Source organism: Engystomops pustulosus, chromosome 1 (genome assembly GCF_040894005.1).
Source record: "Engystomops pustulosus chromosome 1, aEngPut4.maternal, whole genome shotgun sequence".
In the NCBI taxonomy this organism is placed as follows: domain Eukaryota; kingdom Metazoa; phylum Chordata; class Amphibia; order Anura; family Leptodactylidae; genus Engystomops; species Engystomops pustulosus.
The window spans coordinates 255,994,867-256,019,183 of NC_092411.1; the positions used below are offsets into that span (position 1 = coordinate 255,994,867).

Below are 24,317 nucleotides of genomic sequence, written 5' to 3' on the forward strand. Positions count from 1 at the left end.
ATTGTTGCTATTGCTACAAAATATCAAATTTCCATCCTGTGCATTGCTGTAGTACCTACCTCAGCAGGTCCTTACACACACATTGGTCTGCACAGGAGCTGTGGACACTAAACGAACAGGGATTTTTTTTTTTTAACCAAGATTCTTAAAAATCTCACTAATGGGATCAGAGGCGGACGCCCTGTACCTGGGGTCCAGTAACATAACCTATTGCATTTGCTTCCTCATGGGTTGGCACTTTCCATTATCATTATGGAAATAACTCAGTCCTAATGGTGTAAAAACATAAAGCATCCACCCAACTAGATCACGTAATGCCTGGCACACCAAAACGTGTCTACACCCTGGAAACCCTAATCGTCATGTCTCCAGTAAAAAAGAAAAAGACTTCATTACATATGAAGAGTTTGGAGGAACCAATGTGACCCAATGTTGTGCATGCAAGTCCACAGACAAGGATGGTACGGGAGACGGTGACTGGTAAAATGAACCCCAAAAACAATAATCCTGCTGGCAGGTCTTCTCCAGTACAGGAGATCCAAACAGGGAAGAAGAAAACCTAAAAAAATAAATCAAAACCCATCCAGGGCATTGAGCCGCTCTTAGTCACATGATAAAACATAAATGCATATTTTTTTTTTGCCCCCCCCATTGGTTTAGCTCCAAGATTTGCTTTCACAATAATTAAGAAAAAGAAAAAACTCGTACCCCTCCCCTTTGGTTGTCATTTAATTTACATGTTTAATTAGCTTTATTTACAGAGCATTCCCCCATCAGTCTCCAGTATGGCCTACATAGCGGTGGCACGCAGGCTGCACATGTGGGTTTTTGTTTTCCTCTTATGCAGAATCTTAAAAATAACAGATGTCGAGCTCTCGGGAAGGGGCGGCGGGGAGCAGAAGAGTCGTCTCAGTTACTCAGCAGAAGTTCTGTTGCAGTCTCTACTTCCCAAGCCTTAGATGACAAGGCAGCTATTACTGCGTTCTGGAAGAGGGAAGCAGAGGGACACATGAGACTTACACAGACCCTAGAAATACTACACAGGCAGAGCGGGGGGAGAGCGCGAGCTGCAGCCCAATTATACACTGCCATGACCATAGGGGAATTTACTGTCTACAAGGCGCTCTGCTATGTTTTGAGCTGAAATGGCACACCCCGGGGTGACCAACTAAGTGCAAGGGCGACACCCAGGGGTGACCAATTAATTACAAGTATAATATGTGTCGTTTTCATCCTTAACCTTTAACATGCAATTGTAAAAGGGTCTTTTTTTTTCCATTCTCACTGACACTCCGGACATGCCCAGTCCCCTCTGTCCTGAGGCTTTCAGTTCCCTCCGGTTACATCCATTTCCAGAGCATTTAGATAAAAAGATGGAAGTAAAAAGCAGCAGACAACAGACAGAAATATCAAAACATGTCCTCTTAAATCCAACCTGTGCATTGCCCCAGTGATACGAGGACCAGTCACGTACGGCCATTTTTGCAAAATGATGTGATACAGCACCAAACATCACACTTACCCTATCAAAACCCATAGCACAAAGATTTTCTATTTTTCTTGTGTATTCTGGACTAGTGACTGGTGCGCCTGCGTATACGTGTGCCCACAGCCTCGCCGTCTGTTTAAACATTTCTGGATTTTGCTTGTACTGTGAGGAAGAAGAGAAAACATATGTTATATAGAAGTCAAATTTTATATTCTATCCATCCATATCCATCGATCTAGCAGAAAGCAGACAGCACTCCAATAGTAATGGTGAAACAAAGTGGCGTTATATACCTGTAAAGGAAGTGTCTATTCATGTACATAGATATTTGTAATATATATATATATATATATATATATATATATATATATATATATATATATATATATATATATATATATATATATATATATATATATATATATATATATATATATATATATAAAATATCCCTCTGTCATATTCCTATCCCCTGGGAAAGAACACACCTGCTGTCTTACTCAGGATGTACTGAGGGCCTTTGGCAACAGGAGGTCAACCCCCTTTATTATGGGAAAGTCATTCAAACTCCTTAGGGTCAGTTATTCGGAGACAATTTATATCTCTATATCTGGATGGGAATCCAGGTCCTTTTGTCTCTAAAGTTGTTTAACTACCCAGGGTCAGTTATTCGGAGACTATATGTCTGGATGGGAATCTAGGGTCTTTTGTCATTTCCCACCTGAGGGTGGCTGAATGGGTGACCAAATGGATATACAAGATATGAAGGGTAAACATCTGTTGTTCACCATTCTGGGGGGAAGGGACAAGGGGCAAACTTATAAGGGCATGAGTGTGGAGGAGAGAGAAAGAAATCTTCCATGGAGACCAGCTAGGAAAGGAGGGAGAAAAATCTTCCCTACAGACCAACTAGGAAAGGAGAAGGAATCTGCCATCACCACGAGCTAAGAGGATCACCATAGAGAAGACACTATAGCACCTTCCCGGATTGGGCTGAGTACCTGTATCTCTGTACCCCTGCTTCCCCGCTTCCATCTATTAACCTATCTCTGTACCCCTGCTTTCCTGTTTCCATCTATTAACCTACCTCTATACCCCTGCTTTCCTGTCAATCTCCCTGTCCCCCTTCGTTCTCTGTAATAATAGGGATAGTTAGGTGTGAGGATTATTATATAGTGTGTGTGTGTGTGTTTATATGCATTGTGGTGGGTTGGATTCTGTGGGTTTTGTGGGTATTGTGATTGACATTGTATACTTCTAGTGTGTTAATAAATATTATTGGTATTAACCCTGAGTGTGGTAAATTATAGTGTACAATACAGAGACTAGAAACAGAAGATATAAAATATAGTAAACAGTACAAGGAAGGTAGTGATATTAATCGTTATATTGCATAACAATTTATAGAACTACCAGCCTCCTATTACAATACCCATGCAGCTACGCTTTGGCCAAACCATACAGCCTACGGTTTGATATAGGCTGTATGGATCTGCTGAAATGTAGCTGCATGGGTGAATAAAGCCACTTTGTTTCACCATTACTATTGTAGTGCTGCCTGCTTTCTGCTATACGGCTACAGTCGCACGGCCACGTGCACGCCCGATATCCGTCTGGGGCGCTGGAAAGGATAAAGGTGACCCCACCTCTCTCCATAGAGATGCACGGCCATGCACACAGGGAAAGATAGAACATGATCTTTTCCCTGTGTGCTGCACCTTATCGCTCTGTGCGTCCATTACCATCCATGGGGGGGCATATGTGCAGCCACAAGCTTGCGGCCACACATACGTTCCCCCACCCCCAATCGTTCGTCTGAATTGGGCCTAATACATTGGATTTCTGGATTCCTCCTTAGGATAGCACCCAGACCATCACCTGCTGTGCTGCAGTTTATTTTTCTATTTTCTAGCTTGTATATGTATATGTATATTTAATCATTTGATCTTATCTTCATAATCTCTGCAATAAGAGAATGAAAATGTGAAATTCCATGAAGATGAGATCTGCCCACATGAAGGTCACAGAGGAGGTAAGATCTGGTCAGAGGCGGATGCGTTGTATAACATCCGGGTGTGATCAGGGTTGACATGTCTGCCCCATACACCAGGGTAATAGTCACCTGGTTGGCCACCACCGCGTCCTGGGGGTCGTCTGGTTCTGCTGCGGCCAACAAAGCTTGCAATGATAACAACACTGTTCTTAATGTCATGGCCGCTGCCCTGTGAGGGGGGGACAGGAGAGAACATGAGAACAAAACCCCAATAATAAGGCCCACATCACTTTCTCCAATGACTGCATGAAAAATAAGGTCCCGAATGGCAGGACTCACCATTGATCCTTCAATATATCCAGACATATGGCTCCGGTAACTGAACTAATATTTGGATGCCAAATTTTAGTAATAAACCGCACCTGGAACAGAGGGAGAGACGGGCAGCATTAGTGTAACCAGTTATACATCATCATTTCCAAATGTCGAACCAAGTGAGAAAATGCCTTTATGTGACATTGTATTATCTGAATTAAGTTTGTGAAGGATCCATGCACCTACTTACCTTAGGTGGATTAAAAGGGTATGTTTCTGGGATTTTTATTTCTAACTGATAGCGCCCACCTGGAAGAGAAGAAACGCCGATCCATCACATCACTGATATATACTATGTAAATAACAAAATGCCTTATATTTCGAATAGATTTTGTGCTTCAATCCTTGCCCAGTATAAAGGAGTCAAACTACTGTCACCACAGGAGATCATTCGTGTTTACCTCCAGAAGTTGGGACGGGTTATTTTCATCTTATCTGTCCTGTAGGGGGCAGTGTTTCCACCGGATACAGGCCCCAGTATGTGCAGCATCATGTAATGCCCCATATGGTGCCCCATACTAAGCTTTCTTACTACAACTTGCTGAAAAGTCAAGTTATAAATTCTCAGCAACATAGTCCAGCCTTACCTGCTCCTCGTGTACAGAAGTTGTGGGATAGTGAGGAACATGTCGATCACTGATTGTCTACATGGCTCCTGGCCTGGTGACTAGCATATGCCCATCTAAGGATCTACAAGCTTGTAACTTTGTTGTAACTTGTGACTTTTCAGCAAAAGAAAGTTTAGTGGAGACATCATATGCCCCCCTCCCCCCCCCCCCCCCCCCCCCCACCATCCCACACGGCCTGGATACAAATGTCTTGTAATGAATTGGTCATCAGCTTTGACTATAAACTTCAGACGTTGCAGTCAGGTCCTAGAGAAGAAGTATGACCAAAACTGTCTGTAGTAAGTAGCAGCAGGACTGTGAAAAGTGAACTTTTAACCCCTTCACGCTCCGCGGCGGATATATCCGCCACGGAGCGCAGTGACTTAGCGCTCAGTGGCGGATATATCCGCCACGGCGCTTATGCCGGCTCGGCTCTGGATCAGAGCCGAACCGGCATCGGGAAACACGGGGTGCCGGCTGTAACTAATAGCCGGCACCCCAGTGTAACACCCGCGATCGGAGTTGTCTCCGATCGCGGGTGCTTAACCCTTTAGATGCCGCGGTCAGCGCGACCGCGGCATCTAACAAGCATCTGGGGTGTCTTTCCCCCACGATCGGCCCCCCCGAACCGTTTTCGGGGGGCGCCGATCGTTGCTATAGTAACTCTGGGGTCCGATCTGGACCCCAGAGTTACTAGCAAGAATTGCCAGTAAGATGGCGTCTGTGACGTCATCTTACTGGCACAGTGCCAGCCTATGCAAGTGCATAGGCTGACACTGATAATACTCTGCAATACATGAGTATTGCAGAATATTATCATGAAGAAGCAATCAGAGGATTGCTTCTTCATGTCCCATGGTATAAAAGTGAAAAAGTAAAAAAAAAAGTTATTCAATAAAAAAATAAAGTCATAAATCACTAAAAATGCCCCAAACCCCCAAAACATATAAAGAGACATATAACTCAAAAAAAAAGTCTAAATCATAACACAAACCCCACATATATAGTATCACCGCGTCCGTAACAACCCGTAGAATAAAAGTAAATCATTATTGAACCCGCACGATAAACGCCGTAAAAAAAAACTGTTATAAACCCTCCAAAAATTATGATTTTTACCTTTTCAATCCCACAAAAAATGCTATAAAATGCGACCAAAAAACCATATGTACTTAGACATGATACTGGTGCAAAGTACAACATGTCCCGCAAAAAACAAGCCATCAACCAGCTCCGTAGCCAAAAACGTAACAAAGTTATGCCACTTGGAAGATGGCAATACAAAAATTATAGATTTTTCCCCACATTAGGGTTTTGTTTGACAAATTTAGTAAAACGTAAGAAAATATATTCATGTCTGGTATCCCCGTAATCGTATCAACCCATAGAATAAAGATAACAGGATTATTAGGCTATACGGTGAACACCAAAAAAAAAAAAGTCAAAAATCCAGTACAGAATTGATGCTTTTCTACTCCTGCCCTCAAAAAAAGTTCCTAAATTTTCAACAATAGGTGATACAAACCCCAAAATGGTAACAATGGAAAAAGCATCTCATCCCGCAAAAAAAATGCCGTCACATGGCCCCAATAACGAAAAAGCGAAAATTTTATAGCCTTCAAAAGGGGCCAATGAGGAAACTAAAATCCTGGCAGCTGCAGGGCTCTCCTTCCCTTCTGCGTCTCGCTGTGCCCCCATAACACAAGTAATGGCCACATGTGGGGGGTCTTTGTACTCAGGAGAAATTGCAGAACAAATTGTATGGTGGGTTTTCTCTTTTTATATTTTGGAAATGTGTAAATTTTAGTGCTAAATGAACGTATAAGGGAACAGTATGACCATTCTAAATTTCACCTCCATTTTGATTCAATTACTATGAAGATCTCAAGGGGTTAACAATCTTCGTAAAAGCTGTTTCTGATAGCTTGAGGGGTGCAGATTTGAAAATGGGTAGATTATATAGGGGGTTTTGATGCTAAATATGTAAAATTTCATTCAAAACTGTATTTATCCCCAAAATAGTCAATTCTGAAAATCTGGAAAAGCGCTATTCTATTTGTAAGCCGCGTGACATCAAAATAAATTATCCAGACATTTCAGAAATTATGAAAATGTAAAGTAGACAAATGGGAAATGTTATTCAGCAACTTATTTAGGTGGTAAATCGATCTGCCTGAAAACGCAATGATTTAGAATTTCGAAAATGGCAAATTTTTCAAAAAATTTATCATATTTTCTTTTTTTTGTAAATAAACGCAAAACTTATCTGCCAAAATTTACCACTAAAATGAAGTACAACATGTGGGGAAAAAACAATCTCAGAATCGTTTTGATAAGTAACAGTGTTCAAAAGTTATAACCATATAAAGCGAAGCAAGTCAGAATCCAAAAAATCGGGCTGAGCCTTAACCTGCAAAATGGCTGCGTCCTTAAGGGGTTAATGAAGATTTGTAGCTCCTGCAGGTGCTCTGGGCGGGGCTTTCTGCAATGAACTGTTCCATGGCCCCACCCATTGCTCTGAGTGGCTGATAAGTTCCAACCAAAAACCTGATTCAGCTCCTCCTAGCAGAGGGGCGGGGCTATCAGCACTGTGCAGAGAGCTCTTCAGGCTGAAAGACCTCCCCAGAGCCCTTAAAGGAGCCGCAGAGCTGGACTATAAATTGAATTTTCCCCGTCCTGTCACTACAAACACCACACACAAAGGTATGGTTACACACATCTCCAGGGACAATACCGAACACCGTCTACAGCTTGTCTGCTCAAAACTACTGAGAGATTCCCTTTAACGCACAGCATATTAGGATTATGCTCACCTTCTCTTTATACAATTCTCCATTCATATAAATCTATCAACCAGACCACCCGGAAATGTTTTCACATGATAAATACTTTGTGCAGAAAAGTCTAAATCCTTATGACTATTGTGCTGCTACAGGACGTACAGAGATACTACTCATCAGCAAGCCGGACTCTCTATATGCATTCACTATTACAGTGCAGACCACTCCCAGGAAACAGACATTTATATGTAATACTGGGGACAAGGGGTTAAAACACTGAGAACGGCGGAGAAGAGGTTTAATGTTAGTTATGAATATTTATACTAAGTTTTATAGTCATTACCTCCCAAGGTTGAAAGAAATGGCAACCCCAGAAGGATGGAAGGTCACTGCGACCTTCAAATATGCACGTGACCCATTTTGTAGGTGACCCCTTACCAGGGTTATGTTAGGCCAACAGCTATTCCTTCTGCTGCCCCCCTAAAAACATGCATGCTTGGCTGCAATTTTTTGATGTATAAAATATTAGTTTTTCCACCAATGATGCCATGTGAGGGCTTAGTTGTGGGATGAGGTATTTCAGTGTTACTATTTTGGGGTGGCTATGCCATATTGCTGAAATTAACTGTGTGTGTGTTGTAGAAAAAATATCAATTCTGTAATTAATTTTATACTTTTAGTAACATGTTAAAGATTTATCCAAAGGGTCAGTACGATTACCGCGATACAACATTTCTATAGGTTTGCTTACGTTTCACTAATTTTGTACAATAAAACCTAATGTGGGGGTAAAAAAAAAAATCTAAAATTTTTTGCATCACCATTTTCCCAAGTAGCGTAACTCTTAATTTTCAGTCTCTATAGCTTGTTTTTTGCGGGACATGTTGTGCTTTACAACACTACCATTCTTGTATTAATACAGTTTTTTAACTATTTATTGCATTTTACGTGGGTTTAAAAAAAATTAAAAATTACAGCGTTCAATGTGAAGATTTTGGTTTTACTGTATGGGTCATTACAGATGTGTTGATCTCTTAACGGCAAGAGGTTAATGTAACGCCTATATTATACACACAATGACTGGCGAAAGTGATTGGTCCCTTTGCACTTTTCTAACTTTTGACACATTTCAGGCTTCATAAAGTAAAGATATAAAATAAGAATGAAGAATCCACAATAAGTGGGACGCAATTGTGAAGTGAAGTAAAATTTATTGGACATTTTAAACTTTTGTACAAAATTATAAACTGAAAAGTGGGTGGAGCATCCCCACTACTGGGGGGGCACCATCATGGTTTGGGCTTTTCTTCAGCAGGGACAGGGTTAAAATTGATGGGAAGATGGAGCCAAATACAGGACCATTCTGGAAGAAAACCTGTTGAAGTCTACAAAAGACCTGAGACTGGGACAGAAATTTATCTTCCAACAGGACAATGACCCCAAACAAAGCAAAATCTACAATGGAAGGTTTACAGATAAACGTATTCTGGTGTTAGAACGGCCAAGTCACATGGAAGACCTTACGTCTTCCTTGCACGGCACCCATGCGAAATTTAGCAAAACCTGGCAACCATGGATCCTCTTTCAGCAATCGGCTGAGTACAGACAACTCTTATAAAGATCCGAGGTGATCCCACTCTCCGGACTGCTTCGGTTGTCCTCCTGCCACCCGGCCCGGGCGCCTCCCTCTATCCTCTTGCTCGCCTACTTGACTACCCCTTTAACCTTATCCCGTTCCCTTACTCCCCTTATCCTATTACTCTCTATTACTCCCCTCCCTATGTCTCTTTAGGGAGTTCCTTATGAGCACTTAATTGGGTCTAAGGTCTCCCTAGTGGTTTTTGTTATTGTTTTTCGAAAATTACATAAAAATGGTGAGAGTGTGGAGGGAGCGAGGGCGTATACATGAAGAAGGACACCAAGAGTTGCATACTGGTATATTTTGTCATTTATTACGGTTTATGTTTGACTGTATGTACTCAATGTTACAAGGACTGCGCTCCTGCTCTTTATTTGTACTCTTACTGCCAATAAGAACAAATATAAAAAAAAAAAAATAAAAAAGAACGGCCAAGTCACAGTCCAGACCCGAATCCATTGAAGAATCTGTGGAAAGAGCTGAAAACTGCTGCTCACAGACGCTTCATCCAACCTCCCTGAGCTCCGGCCGTTCTCCAAGGAAGAATGGCCAAGAATTTCAGCCTCTCCATGTGCAAAACTGATAGAGACCTGATACCCCAAGCGACTGCAGCTGTAATCACAGCAAAAGATGGCGCTACAAAGTATTAACTTAATGGGCCGGATAATATTTCTCGCCCTACTTTCCAGTTATTATATTTTACAAAAGTTTAAAATATCCAATAAATTTAGTTCCACTTCACAATTGTGTCCCATTAGTTGTTGATTCATGATGAAAAAATTACAATGTTATATCTTCATGTTTGAAGCTTGAAATGTGGCAAAAGGTAGGAAAGTTCAAGGAGGCCGAGTACCATCTGACATCCAGAACACGATTTTAAAAGAAATCTACCATGAAAATCCATCAAGATAAACCAGGGACACTTGCTCATAGATCCAGGGACTGTGACTGTGGTAATCTTATTATATTTATTATCAATGGCCACCTAATATCAACTTGTAAAATTATGCTACAGTGCTGTAGCTGAAAAGGCTATAACAATGAGCACAGCAGGTCTCCCTTCCCATGCACTTTCTGCTGCACAGAAAGAGGGAGGAAGTAGAGAGAGCAGGGGGGGGGGGGACACATGTTCTGTACATTGTAACTGCCTGTAAATCTGCAGCAAGGAGGAGTTTTTATAACACCCTTAGAGGCCTTCTGGCTCATTAGCATAATTTTATAAATAGATTTTATAAGAAAGGAGACCATGGATAACAAATACAGTACAATAAGATTACCACAGTCACAGTGCCTGGATCTATGAGTAAGTGCCCTGGGTTTATCATTATGGATTTTGATGGTGGATTGTCAGAAGATCTTAAACCCTTTTTAACCCTTTTTCCCTTGCTACCCGACGTTTCCCTTGCTACCATTTTGAGGACCGCAAGACCTTTTGATCACTTTTTCAAAAATTTACACCAAAAATGGTGTAAACATTGTTTTTCGAATTTGGGCACGGTTCAACATTGGGAAAACGGTTTTTATATATTGATGTAGATTTTGTTTTTATACATTGTAACGAATCAGCAGAAACCATACAGCCTCGGGTGGCAACCAATTGCCACTCCCCGATGATGTGACAGGGAGCGGTGATTTCAACCAAGGTGGCAGCTCCCTGATGGATATATCTGCCCATGAGTGTTAAGGAGTTATAGGTTATCTGATTGTGTTGTACACGGTGACCTCTAAACCAAGATACATCTACTGGATCTGTCCACAAAAATGTGATATGTAAGGTCTTCAGTTATTATGGCCAGAAAGTAGAGCCTCTCAGTAAGGCCCGTTTCACATTAGTCCTTGATCAAGGACGTGAGAAATGCCAAAATGCAAATATGACTCTTCTCTGCTTATTGTCACATGACTTTTTGAGATTTTTTTTTTTAATTAATAAATAGATGAGATTTCACATAAAACAAGGAATCCTAGAAAAGACATTTCACCTGAGGGGGTTGCTAGTTTAATAGGATAATTCTGCTGATGTTAACCCCCTATGGTAAGGAAGGATAAAGAAAGATAAAGTTGAAGCCTGCTGGATCCCTCCAGAGAGGTTTTAGATGGCTGCTCATTAACTACTTAAAGAAACATGATAGTTTAGGGGTCATTAGAGGGATTTGGAAGCCAAGAGCGGACAGCTCAGCATTCAGATGCAGGAGGAGCCACCAGACTTCCGTGGTACCACATAAGAGTGAATGCATTTCTACGCCTCAGGCTCTACTTTACATGAGAAATAAGGTACCTGAATAATAGAAGTCACTGTCAGGGGTGTCAGATGAGGAGCGGGTAAAAGAAAAGTAAAGTAAACCATCTTAAGTAAGCGAATGACGGAAAGGCGCAAGCCATTTGATACATCCTCCAGGAAAACCTACTACCTATCCAAAAGCTACATTGAACTCCACATACTCACCTATTGTCCTCTTCATCTCAATCCCGGAACCGGGATCAAGGTAAAGAGGACAATAGGCGAGTATGTGGAGTTTAATTTAGCACAACTTTAGTGGTAGTTTTCCTATACAGTAGGTTACCAGCGGATTTTGGGAGTTTGCTTGCGGCACTGTATGGCAGAACAACAGGCCTAGTGAAAATCATTAGATTCCTAACAAGTCTCACTAGCTGCCACTGACTTCCTAACATTTGGAATGGTATAGACTAGAACTAACAGGTTATTGTGTGTCATCTCCTGTTGTTTAATGACATTATTGCTGAGAGAATAGCTGTTTAGTGGGAATAGTCGTGAGCCCTGCAGACAATAGGATGACATCACATCTCTCCATAACTGGATGAATCAGACGTGTAGTCAGGAACCCTGGAGATGACAGGATCACGTTATGTAACAGGTGACACACCCAAAATGTATCATCTAAGAGCACATAGCAAATCTTCACTGTGTATAAGAATGGGAGATATTCCTCTTCTTGTAGCCAAATTCCCATGAACTTTATATTAAAATCGAAAAAATGAATGGAGCGGCCACTTATACTAGACCTTTGTGTAAGAAGCTTCACTTACACTGCTGTTCATAGGAGCCGCACACCTAATACAACATTAAGAGCCATTCAATCTGTCAGCGGTGACCAGGGCTCGGCTGTCACTGAATATGTATGTAAGTATCACAGCTCCTACTACTGAGTGCACAGCACTGATCACACACACACACAATGTACTGAGCCGGGTATTCACAGAAAAGCTCTATAGGCCATGACTGTATAACTCACACATGTATTGGGGGTGGTGAGGAGTGCGTGCTTAGTACATTCAGGGGTCTCGCCAATGTAGAAAGTTTTGCAGGCAATAAAAAGGGACTATATGACCGAATATGAAAATAATGGAGAGAGAGCTTTCTCTGGGTTTTATGTACATAAGACGATTGCCATAGTTTGTGATGCTACAGCTCACAGGGTGCTTCCTAAAAGAAGAGCGGGGACTTTTAAGGAAATCTACCACCGGGAACCTACTTTCTGACGGTTTTATCCTTTTATTCAGCCTTTGTGAAATAATGTTTATTTCTTCCTAATGCAAATTACTTGCAGAGGCTACTGGGGGCGTGGAGTAGCTCCAGACTGCTCCAGGGCCGAAAGTTACTCATTATTTCACCAAGGCCATATTCACATGACCATGTGGGGGACTTATGTTCATGTAGACGGCAATAGGCGCGCGGAGAGATATACGGTTTCGCACACGTGTGGCACTGTACCACTCCGTACACAGGGAAAAGATAGAACATGCCCTTTCTTTCCTCATGTACACAGCCGTACAACGTACATCCCTTTTCTCCCGCTTGGCTATGGCCGGGAATACATCCATGTGAGTGTAGCCTAAGGCTGAATAAAAGATTAATATAAGTGTGCAGATGCTGCACTAATGGGGAATCTCCATCAAGAACTACTTAAAGTCGATTCCCAGTGGTAGATTTTTCCGTCACCAACTTTTACCCCATTAAATAATAGAAATAACGTGTATTTATATAGTGCCATCAAATTCCGTGGTGCTTTACAGATTGTGAACTACTAGTCCTTTCAAGAATTTCCTCTTTTATGTGACATAACTCATCCCATTACCTATTAGAAAAAAAAATATAAAAATCACCAAAATGATAAGAAAGTCTAAGGATCTGAGCTGGAGAGTCACTTTACAGGCCTATAACGTGGGTTTGGATGTCAAATTAAAGGAAATTATTTATTTTTTTCTTTCTAATCTACAGAACTAGAAATATGAGCCGGTCAATTCATAGATAAAGATCCAATTCCTGGCCGTTTCTTTAACACCCTACATCTCCAGTTCTGTAGCTCACAAAACACACAATAGCGTTTGCTGGCTGGCGTGTCCAACCCGAACACTTAGCAACCAGTTCTGTTGTCAGCATTTGGGCTGGACGTTACAACCAGCAGCGGCTGTGAGTGTGATGCAAGTTGGACGCCCCATACTCACTAGTGTGTAAGGGGCCTAAGCCTGATGCTACAACTCTACCTGCTATAGAAACCAGACATAGAGGCATCCAAAGTGATGCTCCTCCCCCAGCGTCTGAGCCTGACTCATATTTTCCTGAGAGGAGTCATGCTGAGAGGCTCGAGGGGTGGTGTCATTTCAGATGCTTATATATTAAGCATCACAGTACTTAACCATATTTCAGGTATTGGATCAAATCCTATCAGATTTGTGGTTTTATGAGTTACAAAACTGGAGATTCAGGGAGTTAAAAACATAACATGGAATATATATCTAATGAGATTTCACACAAAAGAGGGAATTCTAGAAAGGAAATTCCCTACCCTACCACAGGGGGCTGCTACTTTAGTGGGGTAAAATTAGGCGACAGCTTCCCTATAAGTATAAATATCATTAATTATAAGTCATGGAAAACCCCTTTAAGTCGGTGTTTCTCTACAGAGATCGCTCCACACCAAACAGTCTATGTCCATACGGACCAGCAAGTACAGATAATAACTCAGATGTACTTACCTTCATATGGTGTGTCTGGAGGGCCAGCAATTTCTCCCCGCAGCTCAGAGAAGTTCTCATCTACTAGATCTACTTTGATTTGGTTTTTGCTAGTCTTTAAAAAGTAAAGAGAAAAAAAAAAAAAGAATACATATAAAAACAAGAATTTTACTAAAACACTCAAAAAGCAAACTATAAAAGCATAGTCTCAATGCTTAATGCTCAAGCATTGATAATGTAGATATTATCTCCCAACAACATTGCTTAAGGCCAATTTTACACACGGTGTTTGAACTGCATTTAGAAAAGCAGCGTGTGAATACAGCCTTAAAGAACATCTACCACCAGGACGAAGGATTGTAAACCAAGCACACAAGCATAATAGTGTGAACACCTCTGGCAGGATGTGCTCTTCTCTTAGCTTATGTCATAGGTTTTTTTTAAAGGCTTTTAAAATGATGCAAATGAGTCTGAGGGGCTCAGGGTTTCGTAGGTGTTAATAGAGCCCCTCAGACTCATTTGCATAAGTTGTAAAGCCTTTTTTTCTTAAAAACAAGGGCACAGGAAGCTTACAGGGGTATTTCCATTTCAGCCAAAAATGTCACCATTTGAATAATGATAAGGTTTACAATTTTCCAATAACCTTTCTGTATCAATTTCTCACCGTTTTCTTGATCTCTGCTTGCTGTCATTCTATGGGAAGCTTCATTGTTTATTTCCAGTGGACAGAAATCTGACCATGGTCACACAGGTGCACGGCTCGTTATATCACACAGCTCTGATTACTCTCTGTGATACTAACGAGCCGTGCACCTGTGTGACCATGGTCAGATTTCTGTTCACTGGAAGTACACATAAAAGCTTTCTATAGAATGACAGCAAGCAGAGATCTGAGGAATTGATATAGAAACTATATGGGAAAACTGTATAATGTTTCATCATTCAAACTATAGCAACATTAATTTGCCAAAATGGGAAAACCCCTTTAAAGAAGAGCAGATCCTGACAGAGGGGGGCACACACCAGTATGTCAGTGTGCTTGGTTTACAATCCTTCATCCTGGTGGTAGATGTTCTTTAAAAGTGAATTTATTACCAAGTAACCAAAACCAGTTATGGATGACATAAGGAGAGAATGTACTATATACAAGTATAGCCTGCAATGAAGGAGAAGGCAGACCATGTGGATCATCTCATCTCCGGGCCTATGTAGGACAATGGGTGCAGCTGGCACATACACAGAGCAGCCCCAGCATCTGCGCATGTATGGACTAGGGAATCATTACAGCACAAAAGTACTGACCCAAAAGCTCATGTGAAGCAATAGATCATATCCTTGGACCACAAGCCTAACATAGCTGTTTTCAGGAGACATGTGAGGGGTGAGCTCAAAGACAGCAGTTATAACCCTTATGGCCTCCGCTGAATGTATACAGCTTGTTCTAGCATGATGATATAGTGCAGCCTGCAGTGAGTGTGACATATATGCAGACAGTCTGAACAAACTACTAGGTCAGTGTCATGTACCAAAAACCAATCACTAATAAAGATAAAACATAAAAATATTTATTGGTATACTCTAAAAACACCTAAAAGGCACTCCCAAAATGTGCCATCCTATCTCTGTAAAAATAAGACAGAGTAATCCTCCTCACTAATGCCTAAATGTCTGGCATACACATGGACAAAGTGCAGATACTACAGGTCAATAATACAACAATGGAAGATAAACATACTAGCTGAATGGAAATGTGAATATTATAGATAAATATCACCCAAGTCCATGTGTGCAAGGAGGAGAAAACGTCCCCACGCGTATCGCCGCGCTCCTGTGGCTTCCACATACTAGTGGAGAGGCTATCAGCTTTACACATATATGCAGACAGGCTCCCATATGCCAGTATAAGTCCCAAAAATTAGATCTGAATATAACCCGAGGCTGCGTTTACACGTACCGTCTGCATTGTCTTACAAAACGGATTGGTGGGGGTCTCAGTGCTGGAACACCCCACTGATCACGAGAACAAGGGGTTAGTTGTACGCTCGGTTTCTACAATGTACCCCGGTTCTTGTGCTCCATGGGGGCACATCAACGATCAGCAACTTCTTGCCATCACAAGAGAACCCCTATAATGATTTAGCAATACCATCAATGGACAACCCCTTTAATTACCGACACACAGGATACATTCTCTTTAGATTGTTTAGAAGATGTAAAATGTTCCTACCACACACCAAATGCTAGATTATATACATATACAGGCCACACACCTACAAAGCAGTGTGCTGCAGGGGTCAGGGAGTCACTGATTCTACCACTGTTACAATGGGTAGCAGGTATCTGTCAGCTATTCTGGAACGGCGTTCTCACACAAATACAATGTAAAAACAACCTGCTGACTCAAAGGGTCAAAAAAACAAACAAAAAACCCTTCATTCACTTCTGAACCCGTTGCCTTAAAATGGCTTAGAAACCATAAAGAGACTTCCACTACAATATACAGAAGACACAACAAATCTAAACACCCAATAAGTGTAAAGGACCTGTATATTTTTTTTCCCCAAGAAGGAACCTTCTAGATGACTTCATACAAAGCTGCAGGAACTTCTCCAACACCCAGAAGTGGGAAGAACAACTTTTTATCAACATCTCAAAAACTTCAAGATGTAATCCTGCTATTACAGAGGGTTTTAACTTAGACTTTTAAGTTCCAGTTGTAGCAAATGTTTACCAAGGACAAAGCTTTCAAAATCAGACTGGTGAGGACCATGTCCTATGGGAAGGGAAGAGAACTTATCAGCTACACAATTCTGCAATGATAAGTTAGCTGGGAAGAGGTGATATATTATACCAGCGATACAAGCCACTATGAGAATATTAAGGATGAAACGACATGAAATGATTCTCCTTGGCTTCACTCGGCTTGTACTTCAGGGCTGTCCTAAAGAAATCCTGACTAAACAAACATTACATCCCAAGAAACTTACACATTTTCCTGTACGGTAACAGATAAGGAGTAGTTCCCTGTGTAACAGTACACTGTATGGCTTGTCTCATTCATACAGAGATGATAGAAAGCTCATGTACGAAGACGTTCCCTCCTGCTATATCTCCAGTATGGGGTATGGAGCCTTCATACTTCCCATCTCAATTGTTCTTTGTGGCTTTACCAGTAGGTACAGCAAGGATCCCCACTGTGTGTTGGGGGTCACATGTAACCAGGGCTGTAGAGTCAGTAAGCTAAAATTCCGACTCCTCAATATCCCTAAGGCTGGATTCACACAGCCGTTGCTGTCCTGGCACACAGCAGCGCGCGGGGAAAGGAGGAGGAGGAGGTGAGCGCTGTTCATCCCCGCCCCTTTCCATAGGAATACACGGCGCACGGCCATGATAGGACATGTCCTATCTTTTCATGGGTTACGGAGCCGCACCTTACCGCTCCCGTAGGGAGCTGTGCGCCCATTGCCGTCTATGGGGGACGTATATCGGCCATATATATGTCCTCCATGCGGCAGAGTGATTGCAGTCTAACAAACTACACATGCCTGGTTTCCTCGTCACCTTCCCAGTGCCTTACTCCCCTGATGTAGTGTCACTACTGAGCATGTACATAATGTGCAGCCTCATTCATCTCAACTAGAAGCCTAGATGGTAGACCTGTGTCCTGACTCCTGAATGTGCCCGGGAGTGACAAGTACTTGTCAGCTGTAATGTACTGCTTCCTGGCCCTCTACTGCTTTTGGCACAACTCTGCTCCACATCCTGATGCCTGCACCCACAACTGCTGCAGGACACAGGGAAGAAGCTGCAGTGTGGTAAAGGGTGGGGAAGAGGATTTATTTTTTGCTTGCTCTGAGGGTCATCAGTACTATTATTACAGTACTGCTCTGGGGTCTCCAGTATTGTTATTTGCTCTGGGGTCTTCACTATTATTGTCTGCAGTGGTATTTATTATTCATGCTGATCGTGGGGGTCCCAGAATATACAAGTGAAGTGACAGATATAAATCATTTTAGCCACAATGTGATGGAAGAATGTAAGACTGAAACCCCCAATAGTTACTGTACATCGGAGCATTTACCAGAGTGGAAATACCTTTCCATTGGGGTGAAAATACCTTGTGTGCAGGAATTACGTGTCCTTCTGACCAAGCAACTGACAAGTGTTTGGTTGGTACAAATACCATAGGTGAGTCACATGTAACACAAAGCAGGGGACACGCACACAATGACAGATGTGACGGAATGAGTCACTGAACCTCTCTACATAGTCTACAGCCATGGTCTTAAATGGATCATCATGGGTCTATATGGCAATATAGACATGGCATGTTTACATGTTGCGTTCTAATGGTTTTTTAAAAAGCAAAGGGGAGGAACTCAGATCTCATATGCGTTTCTACTTACACCAGGATTGGGTACGAACAAGTGGATTGTATTGTTTACATGCTGCTCATTCCTGATCGTGTGTATTAGAGAGCCATGGCAATGCTATTACATGTGGAGGATTATAATGTAGGCGATTTGGGCGGTAGCCTGGGGCCCAAGCCTTCTAGGGGGCCCATTGCCACCCACCAAATTTTATACTTGGCAAGAACTACAACCATGAAATCCTTATATATCTGTTCCTGCTCTCAATACACATGTACACAAGAGCCAGTTCAGGATTTTTGAAGGGCCAGAAACCGCAGATTAAAAGCAGCAGAAATGACACGTCCTCCATTCACCAAGAATCTTGATTCTGGTTCCATATGTAGGAAGTGATTCCAGACTTTTAGGGGCTATAAAATTCATACACCCCAGGGCTCCTGGCAGTCTTTATCCGCCCCTGGTGATTACAGAAATCCTATCTAAAAATGTGCAGAATTTATCTTAACAGAAATCAACAAAAACTGGGGAATCTGCAGCTGAATGTCAATATTCAATGGGAGTAGGGAATTTTTCTAATCCAAATGAATTATATGCAGATTTTAGTTCTTTCAGTGGATTAGGTGTTTGACTCCATAATAGTGCAAAGGGCTTCCAAGTCCAAATTCACACATCAGAATTCTGGTCAGTATTTTTAATCAGTATTCGGAAGCCAAAACCAGGAATGAATCCTAAACGGAGACGATTTACAAATATTTCCCCTGTACTAGTTCTCTGTAGGATCCATACCTAATCTTGTCATCTTGTTGAAACATTGTTTTATAGGCCAAATGTGATATGGACCCCAGAGAACCAGGCATTGCTGTGTACACTCAGATCACCAGAACATTAAGTAATACTATATGCTAAATTCTCCATCACCTAAATGTATGGATTTGGTTTAGGTTATGCTGCAATATTACTTCCACTATAGGAACAGAAACAAACGTTGGCAGTGGTAGAACAGACATGTGCCCCTGACCCATCCCATTGTCAAAAATTGGGCTTAAAAGTTTAACTCCTATGGAAAGGTAACAAGCACGTCTACCCCACTGCGCTTCTATTAGGTCAGACAATAGTTTAGAAAAAAGACTAATCTGCTTAACTGTCAGGAAAATTGGGATTAGGAAAGGTGCTGGACATTGAAGGGTCCACAAAGCTGAGTCAGGAGCCTTGTGCAGAACTGAAGGCTGTTACCATCTTATAATGTAATCGCTAGGATATACTGCAAAAACATTAAGATTGACGAGGACTGGATCTCCAAAGACACGGCCAGTCCCAAGAATGAAAGGTCCACCTCCCACGGTACTGAAGTGACACGAGCCCACGCTGCAGACGTGAAGGGAGAACAATCTGTGGTCCTCACAATAGACATGTGGTGCAATAATTCAGAGAGAAAACTGTGCTAAACTCTGCAAGTCAATTCCTAGACCGGCGCCCGCCACACTGCCAGAATCCCCCGCCGGCGCCCGCCACACCGCCTGCCTCCCCCCCCCCCCCACCACACTGCCAGCCCCCCCCCCCCGCAGTGCCCGCCACATTGCCAGCCCCCCCCCGCCACTATGCCAGCCCCCCCGCAGTGCCCGCTACGCTGCCAGCCTCCCCCCAGTGTCCGCCACGCTGCCAGCCCCCCCCGCAGTGCCCGCCACGCTGCCAGCCTCCCCCCAGTGTCCGCCACGCTGCCAGCCTCCCCCCGCAGTGCCCGCCACGCTGCCAGCCTCCCCCCCGCAGTGCCCGCCACGCTGCCAGCCTCCCCCCCGCAGTGCCCGCCACGCTGCCAGCCTCCCCCCGCAGTGCCCGCCACGCTGCCAGCCTCCCCCCGCAGTGCCCGCCACGCTGCCAGCCTCCCCCCGCAGTGCCCGCCACGCTGCCAGCCTCCCCCCGCAGTGCCCGCCAGGCTGCCAGCCTCCCCCCGCAGTGCCCGCCACGCTGCCAGCCTCCCCCCGCAGTGCCCGCCACGCTGCCAGCCTCCCCCCGCAGTGCCCGCCACGCTGCCAGCCTCCCCCCCGCAGTGCCCGCCACGCTGCCAGCCTCCCCCCCGCAGTGCCCACCACACCGCCAGCCTCCCCCCCGGTGCCCACCACACCGCCAGCCTCCCCCCCGGTGCCCACCACACCGCCAGCCTCCCCCCCGGTGCCCACCACACCGCCAGCCTCCCCCCCGGTGCCCACCACACCGCCAGCCTCCCCCCCGGTGCCCACCACACCGCCAGCCTCCCCCCCGGTGCCCACCACACCGCCAGCCTCCCCCCCGGTGCCCACCACACCGCCAGCCTCCCCCCCGGTGCCCACCACACCGCCAGCCTCCCCTCCGGTGCCAACCACACCGCCAGCCTCCCCTCCGGTGCCAACCACACCGCCAGCCTCCCCTCCGGTGCCAACTACACCGCCAGCCTCCCCTCCGGTGCCCACTACACCGCCAGCCTCCCCTCCGGTGCCCACTACACCGCCAGCCTCCCCTCCGGTGCCCACTACACTGCCAGCCTCCCCTCCGGTGCCCACTACACCGCCAGCCTCCCCTCCGGTGCCCACTACACTGCCAGCCTCCCCTCCGGTGCCCACTACACTGCCAGCCTCCCCTCCGGTGCCCACTACACTGCCAGCCTCCCCCCCGGTGCCCACTACACTGCCAGCCTCCCCCCCCCCCAGTGCCCAGTACACTGCCAGCCTCCCCCCCCCCAGTGCCCAGTACACTGCCAGCCTCCCCCCCCCCAGTGCCCAGTACACTGCCAGCCTCCCCTCCAGTGCCCACTACACTGCCAGCCTCCCCTTCTGTGCCCGCCATACAGCCCCCATCTTGGTGTAGCACGTTGCTGTGCACTTGGCAGGTATAGGGCGGTGTCATGACACTGGCACATGTCACACACACATGACGGCTCCTCTCACCTCCTCGCTCTTTAGCACTTCTTTGAACTCCCGCTTGATCCTTTGCGCTGCGATGTTGGCCATGGCTGCCGAGGTGCGGTCCTAGCGCCGGTCTGTCTCCTCTTCAATGGATGTGACGTCGGAATGAACAGCTCGAGCGCTGCGGCCTTCCTGCGGTGATCTCCGGGCCCTGATTCCACAGCCTCCCCCGCCCCGGAGAACGAGCCACCGACACAACACTACACGGCAAAATGGTGGCCGGGGCATGCGCAGTACAACATCAGCGGCCGCAGGAAGAACTTCCTGACAGGGCTCCGGGGGACGTCACGTGGGCCGGGGCCGGGGACGTCATAGGCTGCCGCGCGCCGGACCCGCTCACGTGACGCCGGAGAAGGGGGAAAAAAAAATCTATGTAATGTCTTACTGTATGCACTAGGACTGAGGTGGAGCGACTGACCAATAGCATCACTTATTACATTTTGTCACCGTCTCTAAAAAGCTGCTAGCTGCTGTCTTATTGGCTGCTCTGATTCATAGTCATTTATGTATATGCTTACCTGATGAAGCAGAGGGAGTAATTTAGTTGTGCCCCCACTATACGATATTACTGTACTAGATAATAATTAACATTACAAACCCCTATATCAGATAATAACAATACAGACTCTGGGGCAGATAATAATTAAAGGAAATCTATCATAAATATATAGGATAATAAACCAGGGACACTTACACATAGATCCAGTAACCATTACTGGACTTTAATCTTTCTATATTTGTTATCCATGGCCTCCTTTCTTCTAAAACCAACCTTTAAAATTATGTTAATCAGTCAGAAAGGCTCTGGGGGTGTTACCGGAGCCCCTCCGTGCTGTAGTTTCATAGAGCACTTCCTCCCACTGTGCGAGATTAAAGCAGGGAGGGGGAGACATGCTCCTGCACATTGTAACAGCATGTGAAGCTACAGCATGGAGGGGTTCTGGTTTAATTTTTCCGTGTAAAGAGCTATATGAGGGCTTATTTCTGTTTAATGATATTTCTTAGTGACGGGATTTATTATTCCATGTCGTGTACTGGGAAGCAGGTAGAAAATTCCAAATGCAATGAAATCTTGTGGGCTTGGTTTTTACAACTTTCACTGTGCACCACAAATAACACCTCTACTTTATTCTTTGGTTTGGTATGATCATAGGGATATTTAATTTCTATAGCTTTTATTGTTTTAAAGGAAACCTAGCACTACCTATTAAGGTAGATCCGGTGGTAGGTGCATCTAACGAATGTAAGGATAGTCCTTTTTAGGGCTAATCCTTTACTCCCCTCTATATTTTCTAATCTTTAATCAGGGTAATATGCTAATTTTCTAAAGAGGCTACTGGGGCATGGAGTAGCCGGAGCTGAGGCTACGCTGCATGGCTACTCCACGCCCCAGTATTCTCCTACCCAGACATCTTCAGCGTACAGCTACAAGGAGCTCTGCGCACTCGCCCGCAAAGCCAGAGTTCTGCGTATGCGCACAACTCCGGCTTCATGGACGGGTGCGTGCAGAATGCCAGAGGCTCCTATGGCTATCATTCAGTGATCTCTATTAAACCCTGCCACCCCTCCAGGGTCCAGGTAGCAACAGAGGTAAGACACATCTGAATTAGATATATATGGTAGACTAGACATAGACAAGGTTAGTAAATTTTAACAAATTATGTTAGTTGACTGCAGGGAGGGAGGCAAGTGCCAGCACAGAAATTCTATTTGTGATTTATACTCCCTTCTCTGTCACAGTTTTCATTGATACCAGCACCTGAGGACACCAATAAAGCAGAAAATAGTCCCAGGTAGAGCTGTCACTTTAAAATAGCTCGGTGCATAGCAAGTCCTGGGCTGTCTTGCACTTCAGCAAGATACATGGAGTCATCTCTGGTGATGGCCTGAGTGCCCACAGAAAGGGCTCTGAGTGCCACCCCTGGCACCAGTGCCATAGGTTAGCCATCACTGCCCTACAGGTTGCTTTGAATACAATGACACCATGAAAATTCTCCATGCACTAAGCTCCACCAAGTGGCAGCAGCAAGAAAATGTAGCAAATTACTTTCAAGAGAAACTTTAGCGCTAAGCTCAGTGGTAGCTGCCTGGTCTTTCTACATTGTCGTGGTCCTAAGCATGCCTCCTAGAGATCATTGAGTGCTTTTTTTAAAACCAGCAGCTACGTTATAATTACCTAGAGACAGGGAGCTGTTAGTCCTATTTTATATGTAACGCAGTTGTGTATAATTGGGGTCTGCATTGGTCTAAAAAACGTATTTCAGCAACAAGTTAAGCACTTGCATGTTAGAATTTTGCATGATTTTTCATCATAAATAAAAATTAAAACAATAGTATACCTTGCTGAGTACTGAATCTGAATGTGAGATGGATCCACTCAAACAGAGTGTAAAGTAAGAGTAGACAACATATACCCCTAAACCCCCATTAAAAGGTAAGAAAATTAAGTTTCAGAATGAAAGGGTTTTGTTTTTATCCTCTACAAGAAAGAGACAATCACATTTAGTCAACAAGTTATAGATATCCCAAAATGGTGTCATACATGGTACCCTGCAAAAATCAATCCCTCGTAAATCTACATTAACAGGAAAAAAAACATTTGCTTGTTCAATGCCGTAAAGAAAACCTCAAAAGTTGCCAAATCCTTTAGAAAAAGACTTTCTGTGACATGTATACTGAATGTATAAAGGGTGGGAGTCTACATCAGGTTATACCCAAGGTTTAGAATTAGCTACCTCATGTCATGTATGTGGGTATAAAACTCTCTTTGGGCACAGAAGGCAGGAAACTATTGAAGGGGTTTTCCCACAAACAAATGTTAGGCCCTATCCATAGGATAAGGCCTAACTTGTGGATCAGTGGGGGTCTCGGTGGGGCCCAGCACATGACGTTCTGCTCCATTAATCTCTAAGAGCAGCGCTCGGCGATCTCCGTCAGCTCCATAGAGTTTAATGGAACAGAACGGTCATGCGCGGCTGTCTGCTCCATTTGTCTGACGGAGCAACAAGGAGTACGGCGGAGGTATGTGGGACCCCATCGGACCTTTTGTTTTCGTGACCTGTAGGGGTCTCATCACCGAGACCCCCACTGATCAGCAAGTATAGTTCCAGAGATACCACATTTTGATAGTGTTTTATGTATTATTAATAA

The 24,317-nt window shown here is 44.2% G+C and overlaps 1 protein-coding gene across 1 annotated transcript; it reads right to left on the minus strand.

The window, feature by feature from the left end:
* Nucleotides 1–247: 247 nt before the first annotated feature.
* Nucleotides 248–21,499, minus strand: UBE2K (ubiquitin conjugating enzyme E2 K). The gene is made up of 7 exons (XM_072125409.1): nt 21,150–21,499; nt 13,880–13,973; nt 4,048–4,106; nt 3,822–3,904; nt 3,612–3,711; nt 1,523–1,651; nt 248–984 (listed from the first exon to the last, which is right to left on the minus strand). The coding sequence occupies exons 1-7, from the start codon at nt 21,210–21,212 to the stop codon at nt 910–912; spliced, it is 603 nt and encodes a 200-aa protein (XP_071981510.1). The 5' UTR covers nt 21,213–21,499; the 3' UTR covers nt 248–909.
* Nucleotides 21,500–24,317: the final 2,818 nt, after the last annotated feature.

Bases quoted from the DNA above. Each gene is read 5' to 3' on its own strand.
- UBE2K (XM_072125409.1), bottom strand. From the start codon at position 21,212: ATGGCCAACATCGCAGCGCAAAGGATCAAGCGGGAGTTCAAAGAAGTG. The intron at 3,712-3,821 runs GTGAGTCCTGCC...CCCCCCTCACAG, and splicing joins GATATATTGAAGGATCAATG to GGCAGCGGCCATGACATTAA. The intron at 985-1,522 runs GTAAGTGTGATG...TCCCTCTTCCAG, and splicing joins GTGCTATGGGTTTTGATAGG to AACGCAGTAATAGCTGCCTT.